Source organism: Gorilla gorilla, chromosome 4 (assembly GCF_029281585.2).
Source record: "Gorilla gorilla gorilla isolate KB3781 chromosome 4, NHGRI_mGorGor1-v2.1_pri, whole genome shotgun sequence".
Classification (NCBI taxonomy): domain Eukaryota; kingdom Metazoa; phylum Chordata; class Mammalia; order Primates; family Hominidae; genus Gorilla; species Gorilla gorilla.
In genome coordinates, this window is record NC_073228.2 from 15,592,010 (window position 1) to 15,609,288 (window position 17,279).

Genomic DNA, 17,279 nt, shown 5'->3' on the forward strand with positions numbered 1-17,279 from the left:
GTGGGCCTCTCTCACCCACTGAGGGAAGGTGTCCCGCCCACACAGGTCTGATCCTGGTAAATGAACCATACTACAATGAAGCCGGCTTCGACAGTGACCGAGGCCTGCAGGAAGGCTATGAAAACAGTCGCTGTTACAATGAGATGGCGCTGATCCGCGTGGTGCAGTCCATGACGCAGCTGGTGCGGCGGCCCCCTGAGGTCTTTGAGCAGGAGATCAGGCAACACTTTAGCACTGGTGGCTGGCGGCTGGTGAACCGCATCGAGTCCTGGCTGGAAACCCATGCCCTGCTGGAGAAGGCCCAGGCGCTGCCCAACGGGGTGCCCAAGGCCAGCAGCTCGCCAGAGCCCCCAGCTGTAGCCGAGCTGTCAGACTCTGGCCAACAAGAACCTGAGGATGGAGGGCCAGCCCCAGGAGAGGCCTCCCAGGGCTCAGACTCAGAGGGCGGTGCCCAGGGCCCGGCCTCAGCTAGCAGGGACCACACAGACCAGACTTCGGAGACCGCACCAGACGCATCGGTGCCACCCAGTGTGAAACCAAAGAAGCGAAGAAAGAGCTACCGGAGCTTCTTACCTGAGAAGAGTGGCTACCCTGACATCGGCTTCCCCCTCTTCCCACTTTCCAAGGGTTTCATCAAGAGCATCCGGGGTGTCCTGACGCAGTTCCGGGCTGCCCTGCTAGAGGCAGGCATGCCGGAGTGCACAGAGGACAAGTAGCTGCCAGGCTCAGAGGAAAGCATCACCGTGGGAGAGGCCAGCCGCCGCCTGCTCACTCCCCCCCGGAATCACCCCTCTTCCCATGCCCCTCTGTCCCCACTGCAAACCCACTGCCCTCTTCTCCCCAAGGTGAGTTTGATGCTGAAGTGCAAGAAGTGTGTTGAGATGCCGCCGTTTCTATTCTGAAGCGAGCTTTCAACAGGCGGGTCCCCTGTGGCAAAGAAAATCGGAACCCTGTTGCCGATTTTCCATTTGTCACCCCAGCAGAATGTCCGGCACTTGCTCCCTTGCTGTCCCTTCTCAGGTCAGAGGCGGGTGTTCCAGGGCCTGCCGCGGGGCTCTCTGGGCCGGTTCCCTGCAGACCCGCAGGAGAGCACATGTGCCTTGCATGAAGTGTGGGTTGCGCCAACAATTCACCTGGTCCCTTTCAACCTGTTTAGTTCAACTCAAGCCTCCCTGTGTCCCAGACCCTCCTGCTGCCACCACCACCCAGGTCCTCCCTAGTCCCCCAGCGTCAACAGTATCCCTTGGGAGTTGTAGCTGCTGTCACTGACTCCCGGCTATACATGGCCTGGCCTGTCGACCATGTTATAGCCCTCAGTCCTGTTGAACTTGCTCTCTAAGAGAGGTTGGGACCAGGCTAGGTTCCGGGTGACGCCCAGGAGAGGTGGGTGGCCTTCACACATGCACATGGAGTTGAGGACCAGGGAGCTGCAGGGAAAGCAACAGCTATAGGTGCCTTGCTCTTCTGTCGGAGGCTGCTGGGGGCAAGAGCAGCTGCACAAGGCCAGGGCAAGTGCTAGGGCCCCTCCCCCATTACATGGTCACACTGGGACAGGCGTGCAGCTCACTGAACTCCAAGCGAGCCAGCCCTCTCTTGGACTAGAAGGCCTACTGTCAGCCCTTTGCTTACAAACTGCAGGCTCAATCCGAAGGGGACGGCCGGCGGGGGCTCTCCTAGTGCCCAGAGACAGGCCCAGAGGTTTACAAGTTTTCTAAGCTTTTGATAATGTGAAGCTCCAGGCCGAGAGGATGCTGTTGAGCACATTGCAGCTATGTAATTTTTGGTGTATGTATGTAATATTTAAGGTTGGAAAAAAAACTCAAAAGCAAAGATATTAACTCTTATTAGAAAAAAAGACAAAAAAAAAGCCAAAGCATGATGCGTCTTGTCAGCCTTAAGTGGGCTCCACACCTGTGCTGTGCTGTGACCGCCCAGCCAGCAGAGCTGCGGGAGGACGGAGCCGGACCACACACCGTGGCATTTGGAACCGAGTCGGTATCTTGTTTGAGAAACACCCGGAGTGACTGGTGGGGCTGTGCTTCCCAGTGCGTTGTACATGTGGAGATGTGAATGCCTACTGCTTACAATATCTGTATAAAGTGCTGTGTGATTAAACTTTTTTTACTTGCATTTTTTTTTTTTTTTTTTTTTTTGGCTCATTAACAAGACAAGGTGACACCATTAAACCTCCCTCTGCCATTCATCTGGGCTCCGTTGCCTTTGTGTCCCTCACACACACCCTTCCTGGGGAAGGAAAGACCTTGTTGCCAGGGAAGGCATGTGGCAGTGGGTCCTGGCTTTCCTGGCCAGGTGGGGGCCACTGTGAACAGCACCCCCCACCCGCCCACACTGCCCTCTGCCTGCCAGATCTGCTTGCATGCCTTTTGTACTTCTTGTCCTGGAGCAGTTCTCTGGCCTCTTCCTGGCCGGTGTGCTCCTCAAGAGCCAGCTTAGAGCAGCCTTCCAGCAGCTGTAGTCTCCAGAGACCTACAACTGACCAGTTCAGCTCCTTCCAGGTTCTGGGAGAGCCAACGTCATAGCACCTGGCGGTGGACAGATGCCACAACTCCTGGACACTAAGCCAAAATGGTTGCCCAGTTTAGACTTGCATGGATCCTTCCCTGCCACATTCTTTCCACTCCTGCCTGGCACTCCTCCACAAGGACAGGTAGGGAAAGGAGGCAGCTGAGGGAGGTTGGGAGAACCCTCCACCCCTAGACCATTGTGGGGGATGACAGGCTTCTTTTAAAAAGGTCAGATACCAGGTGTGGTGGCTCATGACTGTACTCCCAGCACTTTGGGAGGCAGAGGCAGGCAGATCACTTGAGGTCAGGGGTTTGGGATCAGCCTGGCCAACATGGTGAAACCCCGTCTCTACTAAAACTACAAAAATTAGCTGGGCATGGTGGCATGCACCTGTAATCCCAGCTACTCAGGAGGCTGAGCACAAGAATCACTTGAACCCGGGAGGTAGAGGTTGCAGTGAGCAAAAAAAAAAAAAAAAAAAAGGCAAGATATTGCCATTTTTTACTTCTGAAGTCTCCTGCTCCTTGCCAATTTTTTTTGGGGGGGGGCGGGGGGGCAATGTTTTTATTGTTTTTGTTTTTGAGACATTCACACTCCGTCACCCAGGCTGGGGTGCAATGGCACGATCTCGGCTCACTGCAACCTCAACCTCCCGGGCTCAAGCGATTTCTCCTGCCTCAGCCTCCCAAGTAGCTGGGACTACAGGTGTCCGCCACCACACCCTGCTAATGTTTGCACATTTTGTAGAGATGAGATTTTACCATGTTGCCCAGGCTGGTCTCAAACTTCTGGGCTCAAGTGATCCACCCACCTCAGCCTCCCAAAGTGCTGGGATTACAGGTGTGAGCCACCGCGCCTGGCCCATCAGTTTTCTAATGCCCTTAACTCAGATATTTTCCCTTTCCTGCTAAATCCACATGGGGCTCTGATAAGATTTGCTGGGACTAGCTGGTTGTGTGGCCCTGGCTGAGACATGCCAGCTCCGAGCTGCATCCTGTGTGTGGTCAGGCAGCTGGCTGAGCTCTGAGGCTGCTTCAGGTTGGAGGTGCTATAATTATCAGGGTGGTAGAGGCCCCCCCCATTAGGCTGAACCAGCTCTGGTCCTGAGTTCCCCACCAGAATGACTATGCCTGGGGCCAGTAAAATCCATTGCCCATCCCAGGGGGCACCATTGGCCATCATTACCATTAAATTCTATAGTCCTGGCCAGAGCGAGAACCCATTCTCTCCCCAGTCACCAGGACAGGACGAGCAGGCTGGGAATGTCACTTTATTTGGATTTGGTTCGTGGGGTGGGGGGTCTCAGAACAAACTAGAAGGCCTTACATAGGCAGCTGGGCCCAGCCAGCTGGGCTCCTGACCCAGGACCTCATTCTGGCCTGTCCCCCCAAAGCATAGCCTCCACCTTCTCACCCTTCTCCAGAGGAGTCTCCACCCCCACAGGAGCTGTGGACAGGCCCTGCAGCCCTAGGGAAGGAGGAAGGGTCCTGCAAATAGACACTAAGGCACAGCGCGGCCCAGGGGTCACAAGGGCTCTTCTGGCGGTGGCGTCTGCTGGGGCTTCCAGCTGGGCGGGGGCTCCACGCAACCACTGACCATCCAGAAGTAGTTTGGGTGCACCTGGCCCTGCACGGCCTCGCTAACCATCAATTCCCCATCCACTGCAAACACACCTTTCCCGTCCTTGGGCTCCAAGCGGAAGGCGACCACGGGCACATATACCAAGTAGGGGCATTCATACTCCATATGCCTGCCCTTCTCCATGGCCAGGAAGAGGCGCAGCAGCATGGCGCGAGACACGCCCGCCCGCACGTAGAACAGATGCATGACACCAGCTGCACAGCGGCCCATGGGTGCAGCAAACATCTCACTGCCCAGGTGCGAGTGCAGCAGTGCCAAGACTAGCACAAAGTCCTGGTCGGGCACCACTGTCCAGTGAGAGGGCACTGGCTCCTCCAGTGGCACAAGGTGTGCATCTACCGGGCCCTGCTGGACCACAACGGGGGAGGCAGGTGTCTTGGAACCGACTCTTCCTACAGGGAGGTAGGCCAATCGGCCACGGTAGGTGCGCAGGGCTGCCAGACGCAGGAAGGTGCCCAGAGTGAAGCGCATCTCCCCCAGACGCCGATACTTCTCACTCTCTAGGTCCACATCAGCAATGAAGCCCCAGGCCAGGCTAAGCACAGAGAAGAGGCGCAGCCCCGAAGCCGTGTGCAGAGACAGCAGGTTCATGGGCGACAGTAGCCGGCGGCACAGCAATAGTGTGCAGTTGGTCAGGAGGTCTTCATTGGTGACCTGCTCATAGCTGCAAGGGGAAACGGTCAGATGAGGCAGGACAGGAGCCCCCACGTATCCCCCCCCCTTCCTCCTCCCGGGGAGTGGGAGCTGGCAAAGCGCCATGTGGTCCCTGGGGAGTTGGCAGGACTGGCAGGTGACAGATAGAGCAAATGGAAGCAGTCAGCTGGGGTCACCAGGAGAGGGCCCCAGGACTAAGGGAGAAGGGGAAATGGAAATGATCTCAGCCTATGGGAGCTTAGACAAGAAAACCCCCGCGGTAGAGGAGCACAGACGGGAAACAGGCCCACTCTGGCCCTGGGCTCTCACCCAGCATAATGGTTCAAGGAAGCTGCCAGCGCGTTGCCAGAGCCTGCTGGGAGGCTACACAGGGGCTTCTGGATGGCGGTCTCCCAGTCAGGCCGCTCCATGAGCCCGTTCACCACCTGTTGAAGCACACGTGGCCTCAGCCTGGGACGCACCGCGCCAAACCCCAGGCCTAGCCCCGCAGTGCGGTCCTCACCTCGTGCATCAGCCCGTCTCCAGACATGACCACCAGAGCGTCCCAGCGGCCCAGCTCCTCCGACAGCACCAGCTCCCGCGCGTGGTTCCGCCGCTCTGCAGGGAGACCGGCAGCTATCAGGACTGGGGGGTCCCCTGCCAGGGGATGCTCCCGAAACCCCCTCCGAGAGGTACTCACCAGTAAGCATCAGCGTGAAGGAGATTTCAGCCTCAGCCAAAAGGGGCTGCACGTGACTCCGGAAGAGCTGCAGGGCCTTGCCCTTGCCGCCGCGCGGGTTCAGCAGCACCAGCACGCGGCAGGGCCGCGGGAGCACGCCCCGGGGGCCGCCCGCTGAGAAAACAAACCCGAAGAGGCCACGTCCGCAACCGACCACTAGGGGGCCACGGGTAACAATGGGACACTAGTGTGGGAACTTGGTGCCCGCAACACCCCGGTAATTGACCCTGGCCAGAGGAGCGGCCTTTGCTGGGACACCTGGGGTGGGGACGCGGCGCCCCTGCCACCCCCTTCCTTGGCTCAGATTCGGCCGGCTTCTGGTCTCGTGAGGGATAATGTTTCTCCCGATCGTCCACAGCTCCTTTCGTCCAGCTGGGCGTTCCATCATTCCTGGCGAGGAACAGGAATCCCCCTACAGCCCTTCCCAGCAGGAACCCCACAAACCTGGATCCATAACCTCGACCCGCGGCTCCCGCTGCCAGGGGGTCCCTGGCGCTGTGGGGGCGCTGCCCGTGGCGGCGGCTCCTGCCTTCAGCTCCTTATCGGTGCTGCCCAGGCGGGCGTCGCAGGGCCGGCTGTGGGGCTCGCCTTCCCCGCCCGGAGCCGTGGCTGTAGGAGCACCGGCGTCATTCCCTGCGGCGGCTGGATCTGAGGGAGAGAAGACAGCGCTGGCGGAGTCCGGGGCTGCAGCTGCCAGAGGTGGGGAGCGCCCGACTAAATCCCGGGACCACGCGCGGGGAGCCAGGTTCCCGGGAAGTCCAGAGAGCTGAGGTCCGGTGCCTCCGAGGGCGCCCCCGCCGTGTGACTAAGCCTACAATCCCTGAGGAGAAGGGCGCCTGCTCCGGGGCTTTCTCCTTGGGGCTTGGGGTTCGGTTCCGGCCCGACGGATGAGTCAGAGCCCCGTGGCTCCCTCCGACGGACTAGCTCCTCACCCCTCGGGGCTGCCAGGGGGAGGGGAGTCCAGCTGCGTGTGCGTAAAAATCCCAGAACTTGAGCGGACATTGCCGGGCAGGAAGTTCTGGGAGAGGATCCCTGCCCCAGCCATCCAGGTTGCCGTGTCCCCTGCCCGGAGCTCCAGAGCGGTGGGAGCCGCGGCGCGCGCCTCTCAGGGCCCCGCTCCGTTGCGACGCGCGCGGCGCTCGTGGGAGCCGCTCCCGGGTCGCGCCAGTGCCAAGCCCGAACCGGGCCACCAGCTGCCGCCTGCTCTCGCCCAAGCGACAAGTGGCCCAGTTCCCGGGGCCCCGCGAGGGCGGGCCGCACAGGAGCCACGAGCGGCGCGAAGGCAGGGTAGGCGGCCCTACCCAGTCGGTCCGGTTTGCTGGGGAGGCGCCACCGCCGTTCCCTACAGTGGCCTGGGGCGGAACGCAGCTCGTCCCAAGCTCAGCCCACGTCTCAGGGACTGGAGAGCCCCGCTGGAGCGGACTCCCCGGCCTCGCTCCCTCCGGCCTCAAACTTTTCGCTCAACTTCGCAGCCGGCGCCGCGGAGCGGGGAGGGCACTGAGCCTCGGCGCCGGCCTGGCTCCGCCCCGCGCTCCCGGGGGTGGAACCTGAGCCCGGCGCGGCCTCGGCCCTCTGCCCGCCTCCGGCCTCAGCGCGCCGCCTCCGGCACGGCCCGCGCCCACGGCCGGGCCACGAGCTGGTTCCCGCCCGGGGCCTAGGAAGCGGCAAGCGCGCCCCCGCCGCTCGTCCTAGGCGTCTGGCTAGAAGGCGGCGCCGCGACCTGGCCGGGTGAGCTGAGGCGGCAGGCCGCGAGGCGCGGAGTCCCGGGCCCGGCCGCGAGCGCAGTGTCTGGGGCGCGCGAAAGCGACCGCGCAGCGCCAGACGGAGGCGCGGGCTCCGCGCGAACTCGCGTCGGAGCGAGCGCCGGGCGCGCGCGGTTCCGCTCTCCCGGGGGACCCTTGGTTTCACCTCGACGCCACGACCTCGCCCCCGCGGGTGCTGCCGGCACCGGGATGCAGCGCCCCTTTTGCGCGCTCTGCCCTAGCCCACCCGAAATTCGAGGCCCGCACGCCACCCCGGGCGCCTCTCCAGGCCGGGGCGTCTCGCCCGCCGCCCACCAGCTTCCCTCTTTCTTCCTCCCCCGCGCTCCCACGGAGGTTATTTTTAACTTCCCGACGCTGCAGCTGGGCCACCGAGCCTGAGGCCGCCTAGCGCGCTGTCCCGGGTAGAGCAGGCGACAGGCTGGGGGCTCCGAGCCGGAGAGGAGGCTTGACAGTGTAGATGGGCCTGGGGGCCCCCGTCGGGATTGGAAAGCCAAGCATGTGGTACGTGCCCCCCGCCCCCTCTGGCTCAGCGTGAAGAAGGGGCGCCGGAAACGCGCTCAGAATTTGTCACTTCTTTGGAGGCCAGTGGGGACGCGTTTGTCAGTGTGTTTGTGATACACTTATCGCGGCAAGCCACAGAACGTGTCCGCGAGCACCTCGAGTTAGATCCCTGGGGGGTTACGGCGGAGACGGAGGAAGAAGTTGCCAAGGCCCATTGGTGACCTGCCCAGGTAGGGCCAGAGTTAGGAGAAACCAAGCCCCTGCGGGAGGCTGCGGGGCTCGCGCGCCCCCGCCGGCCCCACCCGCCCCCACACACCTCTCTCATCGCTTCTTAAAGTCGAGAAGAGGCAGGTCCAGGAGGAGCGCGCAGCCAATTAGCCGGGCGGCGCCCTGAACTCCGGCACGCCTCCGCGGTGTCTTCTCTTCCGGAGGACCCAGGCAGCTCGGCCCCGTTTCCCAACACTTGGGGGGTCAGACGGGCGGGACCCGAGAGTCCCCGGGCGGGTCGGGGGGCACAGGCTGGGACGCGGGGTCCCTGGGGCCGCAGCTCCGCGCGCGTATCGGCGGGTGCGCCTTCGCCTTGCGCGGCCCCCGGGCAGTCCCCGCTGGGTCCAGAGCGTCCCGAGCGCGTTCCGGGAAGGTGACTCAGCGACGCGCTCAGGGGTCGAAAAACTCCGAGAAACAGGAACGAGGGGAGGGAGCAGGGGCGTCATCCCCGACTCCTGGCGTCGCGGCGCGTGTCGGAATGATGGGTCCTGCACCTCCGAGCCCCCCACCCCCTTGCTCCAGGAATCCGGCGCGGGCTGGGGAGAGAGCGCTGCAGCCGCAGTGCCGCGGTCATGCGCTGCGGGGACGCGAGCGGCGGCTGTGGGAGGAGGGGGCTCCGCGCGGAAGCCCAGGACCAGATCCGTCCGCCCCTCCCCTCTCTTCTGCCTTCTTCCCCTCCTCTTCCTCCAGCGAGGGACTTTGGTGCCTAGAAAACGCGAATCGGAGGCTGTACTCCCCGAGATCTCAGCCTTCGAGGGGACTGGCTGCGGAGATTAGCTGGGGCAGCCTTCCCCTTCTGCTCCCCGCCCCGGAGAGCATTTCTACCAAATCTGAAAAGCTCTGTCATTAGCCATAGAGTCTGAAGAGGGGAAACTGAGGCACAGGGAAGCACTGTGAGTTCGTGGTGATAAAGCCCACCTGGTTCAGGGTCCCCCCTTTTTTTTTCCTCCTGGGGCCCCAGAAAGGTCGGATCCTGCGCCTCCAGGCCCACTACCACCAGCCTTGAGTCCGCGGAGCGGGCGGGGACGGGGTTGACTGCAAACTGAGTTGGCAAGGGGAGGCGGGGCACGGGCTCTTTATCCAACAGCCTCCGGGCCCCAGCTCCCCTCCTGGCTCTGGAAGGCCCCGCGGGAGGGAGGCGAAGGGCAAAGCCCTCTGGCCCCGGTTCCAGGCCGCACAATGGGTCCTCTGTCCTCCCTGGCGCCTAACCCTCTGCCCCCCTCACCTCCAAGGCCTTTGCCCCCCTCATTCTTGTCATTCACTTCCCCCAACCCAGGCTGCCTTTCTCCAGACCCCTTTCCCCTTCTCCCTTTCTAAAGAATTTGATCCTATCTCCAGAAACTCCCCCAGCTGCATCCCTGCTCAGAGAGGCAGGATTGGCCAAGAGCAAGATGGTTCCCCTTCCCACGGTTGCGGGTGGGGGGGGCGGGCGCTTGGATCTCTCAAGCTGCCAGCTTGGCCCGTTTCCCACTGTACTTTACTTCCTTTTTTAAAAAAGAAAAAAGGACAAGGCGGGGAGGAGTTGGGGGGGGGCTGAAACCCTGAGAGGTGAAGAGGCTTGCACAAGCCTCCAACCACTTCCCCACAAAGCAGAGAAGCAAACCCGTGAGCCCAGACCCCACGCTGAGAAGCCAAGTCCAGCCAGAGCTCCCCTCTGGGCCTCTCTGTATCCCAGGCTATTTCTCCCTGAAGGGCAGGTATCTGGGGATCTGGTGCCTGGTGGATTGCTTGCCGCAGAGCTGTGGAGTCTCCCTGAGAAGGAGGAAGCAGCAGGCCGGGCGCAGTGGCTCACTCCTGTAATCCTAGCACTTTGGGAGGCCGACGCGGGTGGATCACCTGAGATCAGGGGTTGGAGACCAGCCTGACCAACGTGGAGAAACCCGTCTTAAACCCCGTCTCTACACCGGGTGTGGTGGCGCATACCTGTAGTCCCAGCTACTTGGGAGGCTGAGGCAGGAGAATCGCTTGGACCCGGGAGGCGGAGGTTGCAGTGAGCTGAGATGGTGCCACTGCACTCCTGCCTGGGGACAGAGCAAGACTATGTCTCCAAAAAAAAAAAAGCTTAGGGCTGGTCGGGCGCAGTGGCTCACGCCCGTAATCCCAGCACTTTGGGAGGCTGAGGCAGGTGGATCACGAGGTCAGGAATTTGAGACCAGCCTGGCCAAGATGATGAAACCCCATCTCTACTAAAAATACAAAAATTAGTCGGACGCGGTGGCAGGTGCCTGTTGTCCCAGCTACTCAGGAGGCTGAGACAGGAGAATTGCTTGAACCCAAGAGGGAGCCGAGATTGCACCACTGTACTCCAGCCTGGGCAACAGAGCAAGACTCCGTCTCAAAAAAAGAAAAAGAAAAAAAAAGCTTAGCGCTGCCCCCACATGGCTTTCCATTCTCAGTTTCCTAGATGTCATTTCCAGGTTGACCATACCAGGCATTGGGGTGGAGGGGATGCCACATGCCACACGTGGCCACATGTGGAGATCCAGAGGACCAGACTGGTCATGCGAGATTCTTGGCTGCTTGCAGGGAGTGTGTGCTTTGCCCGAGTTTCTGTTTCTCCCCAGTGGTTTGACTACTATGAAAAATGTGTGGTGGGGTGACCCTAGCTCTATCCTTGGGTGGTCTCCTTGTCCTTGTCCTCCTTGCTGAGGCTGGGGACCCAGGTCTCTTCTGGGCCTCTGGGCTCTGCCTGTCACATGCCCTCACCTCCAGGCTGCTGACTGTGGCTGCAATTCAGGGTGATTCTCTTCGGAGCCCTCTCAAGGTGGCGACCTGCAGCCCTACCCACTCCATTTGTCTCAGCTGCCTGCCCAGCATCTATAGGCATTTGTATTAGTGTCCTGGTGGCGTAGACAACAAAAATTGACTGTCTCACAGTTTTGGAGGTTGGGAAGTCTACGATCACGGTGTTGGCAGGGTTAGTTCCTTCTGAGGCTGTGACTCTGTCCCAGGCCTGTGTCCTGGTGGTTTGCCGACAGCCGTTGGTCATCCGTGTCTTGCTGCTGCGTCGTCCCCATCTCTGCCTTCACCTTCAGAGGGCCCTCTCCCTGGGAAAGAGTTGGAACTTGTTCTGTAGGGCCCATGGGCCTGTTCTTTTTCTGCTACAAATGGAGGGAAAACCAGTGAGTTATTAGGGCCCTAGTGTGAATCAGTGTTTCATGTTTTATTTATTTATTTATTTATTTTTTTGAAACAGGGTCTTACATTGTCACCCAAGCTGGAGTGCAGTGGCACAGTCACACAGCTCACTGCAGCCTCGACCTCCTGGGCTCAAGTGATCCTCCCACCTCCATCCCCTTTAGTAACTGAGACTACAGGTGCATGCCACCAAGCCCAGCCAATTTTGTTTTTTTATTTTTTGTAGAGACGTGGTCTCCCTATGTCGCCCAGGCTGGTCTCAAACACCTGGGCTCAAGTAATCCTCCCGTCTCAGCTGCCCAAAGCCCTGGGATTACAGGCATGAGCCACTGCACCTGGCCAGTGTTTCATGTTTTGAATGAAAAGATGTAACAATACCAGGTGTCTTGATAGAAGATAGTGTAGTCTCCTAAGGGTACAGGAGGAAAGGGGTTTCTGGCTGCCAGGCCTCCATCCTCCCAGCCTTGCCAAGGTGTGATCTACTGGGAGGAGTTGTTTATGCCTATGCTGGCAGCCAGACTTCCTGTGCTCCTGCTCCCTTGACTTTCAGATGTTATCTTACACCTTGGCGTATGGCATCCTCAGCTTCCTGAGCAGATGGGTTTCTTCCCCAGTCTTTGGAAGAGCAAAGCTGAGTGTCGTGTTGGATGGGGTATTAGGTTCCTATTGCTACACACAATTAAAACAACACACATTTTTTATCTTGCAGAAGGTCAGAAGTATTAGAATGGTTGCTAATACCATTACTTTTAATGCCAAAAAACGCAATTTCCCCAGGCCAGAAGCGGTGGCTCATGCCTGTAATCCCAGCACTTTGAGAGGTCGAGGCGGGTGGATCACCTGAGGTCGGGAGTTCGAGATCAGCCTGGCCAACGTAGTGAAACCTCCTCTCTACTAAAAACTACAAAAATTCGCTGGGTGTGGTGGTGCACACCTGCAGTCCCAGCTATTCGGGAGGGTGAGGCAGGAAAATCACTTGAACCTGGGAGGCGGAGGTTGCAGTGAGCCTGAGATCGTGCCACTGCACTCCAGCCTGGGCAGCAGAGTGAGACTCTGTCTCAAAAAACAAACAGGCCGGGTGCGGTGGCTCACTCCTGTAATCCCAGCACTTTGGGAGGCTGAGGCGGGTGGATCACCCGAGGTCAGGCGTTTGAGACCAGCCTGGCCAACATAGTGAAACCCTGTCTCTACTAAAAATAAAAAATTAGCCAGGCGTGGTGGCGTGTGCCTGTAGTCCCAGCTACTCGGGAAGCTGAGGCAGGAGAATCTCTTGAACCCAGGAGGCGGAGGTTGCAGTGAGCCAAGATTGCGCCACTGCACTCCAGCCTGGGAGGTTGCAGTGAGCTGAGATCACGCCACCGCACTCCAGCCTGGGCGACAGTGAGACTCCATCTCAAAAAAAAAAAAACAGTTCCTCGTGCACCAACCTAATATAAGATGAATTGCAGGGCTGTGTTCCCTTGCCTTTTCTGGCTTCTAGAAGCCACCTGCATCCCTTGGCTCAGGGCCTCTTCCTTTACCTCGAGAGCCGGCAGCATAGCATCTTTCAGTCTATCTCTGTGTGACCTCTGCTCCCATTGACACAACTCTTCTGACTCTGACCTTCCTGCCTCCCTCATATAAGGACCCTGTGATGACATTCACCCCACCCAGAGAACCCAGGACAATCTCCCCTTCTCAAAATCCGTAATCACATCTGCAAAATCCCTCTTGCCATATAGGGTAACACGCACTCACAAGTTCCAGTGATTATGACGTGGACATCTTTGAGGGGTTTTGCCAACCACGGATGATTAGGCAAACTTAGTCTGGGAACAGTGGCTTTTGGGCTCCAGAACCTTCCTTTCTGACTCCTACTCCCTCCCCAGCTCTACCCAAATGAACACAAACCAGGAACCAGCCTTCCACCAAAGAAGCATTTGTGGAGTGAGGCTGGGGTGGAGACATGTTTCTGTAGACTTTGTGGTGGTTGGTTTATCCAGCAGAAGCCCCTATAAAGAAAATTGGTTTCCATTTTTGAAAATTACCCTAAAGGGAGAAATTGGCAACTTTGCTAAACATAGTAATTACAGGATCGCAAAACCCCAACTTTGCACCTGAGTAAGGGGTGGAAGCAGACCGGCCCATCCATCTGCAGCCTGGCAGAATTCCCCACACTGCTTTGCAGGAAGGGCTTGCTGCTGGCACAGGTCCCCTGGGCACAAAATGGAGGTGGGAAGTGTGTGGCCCTCCCAGGTCCTGTCCTGTGCCAGGCTGGACCAGGCCAGCCACACTGAGAACCACAGCTAGCAGGAAGAGCCATTCAATGGGAACAGTCCACAGGCCCCTGCTGACATTAGCTCCCATGTGGGCCCAAAGTGGGCTCTGGTCTGGTCAATACCCAATCCCACATCCTGGATACTGGTGAGGAGAGAGGCGGGTCCCCTTCTGCCGAGGCTACAGCCAGCACCCCCATTCCACCCCACTCCGCTTTTGTGTTTACCTGCATGGGTGCCCTGGTTCAGAGACCTCAAGGGAAGAGAAGCCCAACAGCTGTGTGTCAAACCACCTCAGGCAGTTCCCAAAAGGAAAGCTGGGAACCAGGAAGCAGGAGCCGGCACCTCTGCACAGGGAGCAGGAAGGCAGAGCTGCGTTGATCTCCTAGCAGCCAAGCTGGAGCATCAGGCTGAGGGGATGGGTGTGTGCAGTTTTCCAGGGGCTTTTTGTTTTGCAATGTTTTCCACTTTCACATTTCTCAAAAGCTAAAATGTGACCTTGGGTGGGTCCCAAAGCAAACAGACAGTGGGCTGAACGTGGCCCTGGGCCAGGCGGGGGATTTGCACTAATGGCCTGGGCTGTTTCCACCCACCTGAGGGTGGAACCTCATCTGTGCTATGGGACAGTGAAGTCCTTTGTCACCCTGGTCACAAACAAGCACAAGCTGCCTTTGGAGACACCCCGTTGAGGCACCCAGCTGGCCACTCAGGGGTTCACTCCTTTCCTCTATTTTTTTTTTTTGAGATGGAGTCTTGCTCTGTCACCCAGGCTGGAGTGCAGTGGCGCAATCTTGGCTCACTGCAACCTCCATCTCCTGGGTTCAAGCAATTCTCCTGCCTCAGCCTCCTGAGTAGCTGGGATTACAGGCATTCACCACCATGCCCGGCTAATTTTTATATTTTTAGTAGAGACGGTGTTTCACCATGTTGTTCAGGCTAGTCTCGAACTCCTGACCTTGTGATCTGCCCGCCTCGGCCTCCCAAAATGCTGGGATTACAGGCATGAGCCACTACGCCCCACCCCACCCCTTTCCTCTTTTACCTAAACATGCAGTCGCTCAGACTTCCTCGATTGATGCCAATTAGTGGGGGGACTTGGGGGCAAAGGAGGGTGTGGACGTCCTATTTTGACAAGCTGGAAAAAGACATGGAGCCCGGAGCAGGGATTGCCCCCCCCACCCCCCGTGTTCATTATCCACATGCCAAAAAATAGAAATTCCCCTCCCCTGGAGGCTTGTCTTCTGAAGGTCAAACCCTTCAATTCTTTCCAGACACAACCCTGGTAATTTAAGTAATGATTAGACAGGATGGGCTGGACAGCTGGGGCTGGGGAGGGGTGCTTAGGACAAGGGACGCCTAATTCCAGGCTGGTGCCCATAAGCTTTTGTGCAGCTACAGGAGTGACGCTAGGCTGATCTGACAGGAGAGCTGTTTCAGACAGCAGAGTTCCTTGTTCTCTTTGCTCATTGCCCTAAAGTCCTGATCATGGCAACGTGACTGGCATCTTGAGAATGAGTTAAGATGTCATTTTTCCTTCAAGGCACCATTTGATGATCCTAGCAGTCCCTGAAGCTCACCATTTTGAAACTGAATGGGTAACCAAGTGATTACCTTTATAAGGGCTGGAGAGTTTGATTTTTTAATTTTATTTTGTTACATATTTTTTTGAGACAGAGCCTCACTCTTGTCACCCAGGCTGGAGTGCAGTGGTGCAATTTTGGCTCACTGCAACCTCCACCTCCTGGATTCAAGAGATTCTCCTGCCTCAGCCTCCCAAGTAGCTGAGATTACAGGCGGCTGCCACCACTCCCAGCTAATTTTTGTATTTTTAGTAGATACAGGGTTTCTCCATGTTGGTCAGGCTAGTCTTGAACTCCTGACCTCAGGGGACCCGCGAGTTTGATATTTTAATGTCTCTGATACCTCAATGCATGCAGGCTAATACTGAAATTATTTTAAAAAACAAAATTGAGGGGCTGGGCGCAGTGGCTCACGCCTGTAATCCTAACACTTTGGGAGGCCGTGGCGGGCAGATCACCTGAGTTTGGGAGTTCAAGACCAGGCTGACCAACATGGAGAAACCCCGTCTCTACTAAATATAAAAAAAAATTAACCGGGCGTGGTGGCGCATGCCTGTAATCCCAGCTACTCAGGAGGCTGAGGCAGGAAAAGTGCTTGAACCCGGGAGGCGGAAGTTGTGGTGAGCCGAGATGGCGCCATTGCACTCCAGCCTGGGCAACAAGAGCAAAACTCCATCTCAAAAAAAAAAAAAAAAAAATTGAAAGGGCCCAGAGAGTGCTCCTTTCAGATCAATGAGGAGCATACAAGCGGCTGGAGGACATACCTTTTCTTTTCTCTTTTCGCATCTTCCCTAGAACTATAATCAGCAAGGTTCTGCACACAAAAATCCTCAAGCAATGCCCGCAGGCAGACCTCTCCCATCGGAATCGCTGGCAGATGCAGCACGGCACCCCAGGGAGGGAGCCGGGTGCATTGCAGCAATGGAGGGCCAGGAAGGGCACCGTCCAACACTCCACTTCCTCCTGGCTGGGCACAGCAGGCTGATGGGTCCCTTGAGGGACAGATGGTCCCAATGCAGAGTTAAAAAGACATATCAGTCTTCATGACTCTGCATAGCCTAGAAAAATCTATAGCATCAGGACGTGCGGCATTTGCAAACAAGCACAAACCATTTAAGACTGGGTTCAGTGGCTCACGCCTATAATCCCAGCATCTTGGGAGGCTGAGGCGGGCGGATCACCTGAGGTCGAGAGTTTGAGACCAGCCTGACCAACATGGTGAAACCCCGTCTCTACTAAAAATACAAAATTAGCTGGGCGTGGTGTCACATGCCTGTAATCCCAGCTACTCAGGAGGCTGAGGCAGGAGAATTGCTTGAACCCGGGAAGCGGAGGTTGCAGTGGGCTGAGGTTGCGCCACTGCACTCCAGCCTGGGCAACAAGAGCGAAACTCCGCCTAAAAAAAAAAAAAAAAGACCGAGTTCCGATTCCAATTGCCGTGTGACAAGTATCTGCCATTACTTGACTCTCAGATTGAGAATTTTGAGCTTCTAAAGAAAGAAAACACTCAATAACTGCAAAAGATGATAAACTCAGGGTTGGCTCTGCCTCCTTTCAGCTCTTGGCAGGCGTAAGTGTCATTCCTGAGGGAAGAGGCATGTGCAGTCCCACTAGCAGATCTGTCACCTCAATTTGCAGCCTTTAGTGGTATAGGAGCCATGCCGCCTGGGAAAGGCTGAGCGGGAGCCAGGAGCCACAGCAAAGCCCAGGACGCTGAAGAGTGTGCTTGTCTCGGAGGCCTGAGTCTTTTTTTTTTTTTTTTTTTTTTGAGACAGGGTCTTGCTCTGTCACCCCAGGCTGGAGTGCAGTGGCGCCATCTCAGCTCACTGCAACCTCCGCCTCAAATCTTTTTTTTTTTTTCCAGATGGGGTCTCACTCTGTCACCCAGGCTGGAGTGCAGTAGCGCTATCCCAGCTCACTGCAACTTCCACCTCCTGGGCCCAAGCAATCCTTCCACCTCAGCTTCCTGAGTAGCTGGGACTACAGTCACGCACGACAACCCCCAGCTACTTTTTTTTTTATTTTGTATTTTTTCTAGAGACTGGGTCTCACTCTGTTACCCAGACTAGTCTCGAACTCCTGGACTCAAGCAATCTGCACACCTGGGCCTCCCAAAGTGCTGGGATTACAGGCATGAGTCACACCTGATCAATTTAGTTTTTAAAAGCATGCTTGGAGCCGGGCGCGGTGGCTCGCGACTGTAATCCCAGCACTTTGGGAGGCCAAGGCGGGCAGA

General features: G+C 57.7%; 3 protein-coding genes across 8 annotated transcripts in view; 2 read left to right on the forward strand and 1 right to left on the reverse strand.

The window, feature by feature from the left end:
* Positions 1-2,130, forward strand: part of UBE2O (ubiquitin conjugating enzyme E2 O) — a 64,311-nt gene extending 62,181 nt beyond the window's left edge. For all 4 annotated transcript variants that reach the window (XM_019027487.3, XM_019027488.3, XM_055388856.2 and 1 more), the window contains exon 18: positions 46-2,130. In XM_019027487.3, the coding sequence (XP_018883032.2) occupies positions 46-716 (671 nt within the window). In that variant the 3' untranslated portion in view covers positions 717-2,130. The remainder of the gene's footprint in view (positions 1-45) is intronic.
* A 1,653-nt stretch (positions 2,131-3,783) lies between these two features.
* On the reverse strand, positions 3,784-8,387 carry SPHK1 (sphingosine kinase 1). 3 transcript variants are annotated; one of them, XM_055388860.2, is made up of 6 exons: positions 8,120-8,387; positions 5,984-6,187; positions 5,501-5,653; positions 5,324-5,418; positions 5,131-5,246; positions 3,784-4,831 (listed from the first exon to the last, which is right to left on the reverse strand). In XM_055388860.2, exons 2-6 carry the CDS (start codon positions 5,991-5,993, stop codon positions 4,051-4,053), a joined length of 1,155 nt encoding a protein of 384 aa, XP_055244835.1. In that variant the 5' UTR covers positions 5,994-6,187; positions 8,120-8,387; the 3' UTR covers positions 3,784-4,050. The 3 variants fall into 3 exon arrangements, with proteins under 3 accessions (XP_055244835.1, XP_004040940.2, XP_063562138.1); XM_004040892.5 differs by lacking the exon at positions 8,120-8,387 and adding an exon at positions 6,472-7,182; XM_063706068.1 differs by lacking the exon at positions 8,120-8,387 and adding an exon at positions 6,841-7,070.
* PRPSAP1 (phosphoribosyl pyrophosphate synthetase associated protein 1) overlaps positions 7,121-17,279 on the forward strand; it is a 66,194-nt gene continuing 56,035 nt past the window's right edge. Inside the window, exon 1 of the mRNA XM_019027491.4 lies at positions 7,121-7,803. Coding sequence (XP_018883036.1) covers positions 7,760-7,803 — 44 coding nt within the window. The 5' untranslated portion in view covers positions 7,121-7,759. The remainder of the gene's footprint in view (positions 7,804-17,279) is intronic.

Excerpts from the sequence above, each read along its gene's own strand:
- SPHK1 (XM_004040892.5), bottom strand. The coding sequence starts at position 6,541 with ATGTCCGCTCAAGTTCTGGGATTTTTACGCACACGCAGCTGGACTCCC. Across the intron at positions 5,654-5,983 it reads GGTCGAGGTTATGGATCCAG|CGGGCGGCCCCCGGGGCGTG; the intron begins GTTTGTGGGGTT and ends TTGTTTTCTCAG. Across the intron at positions 5,247-5,323 it reads GAGACGGGCTGATGCACGAG|GTGGTGAACGGGCTCATGGA; the intron begins GTGAGGACCGCA and ends GTGCTTCAACAG.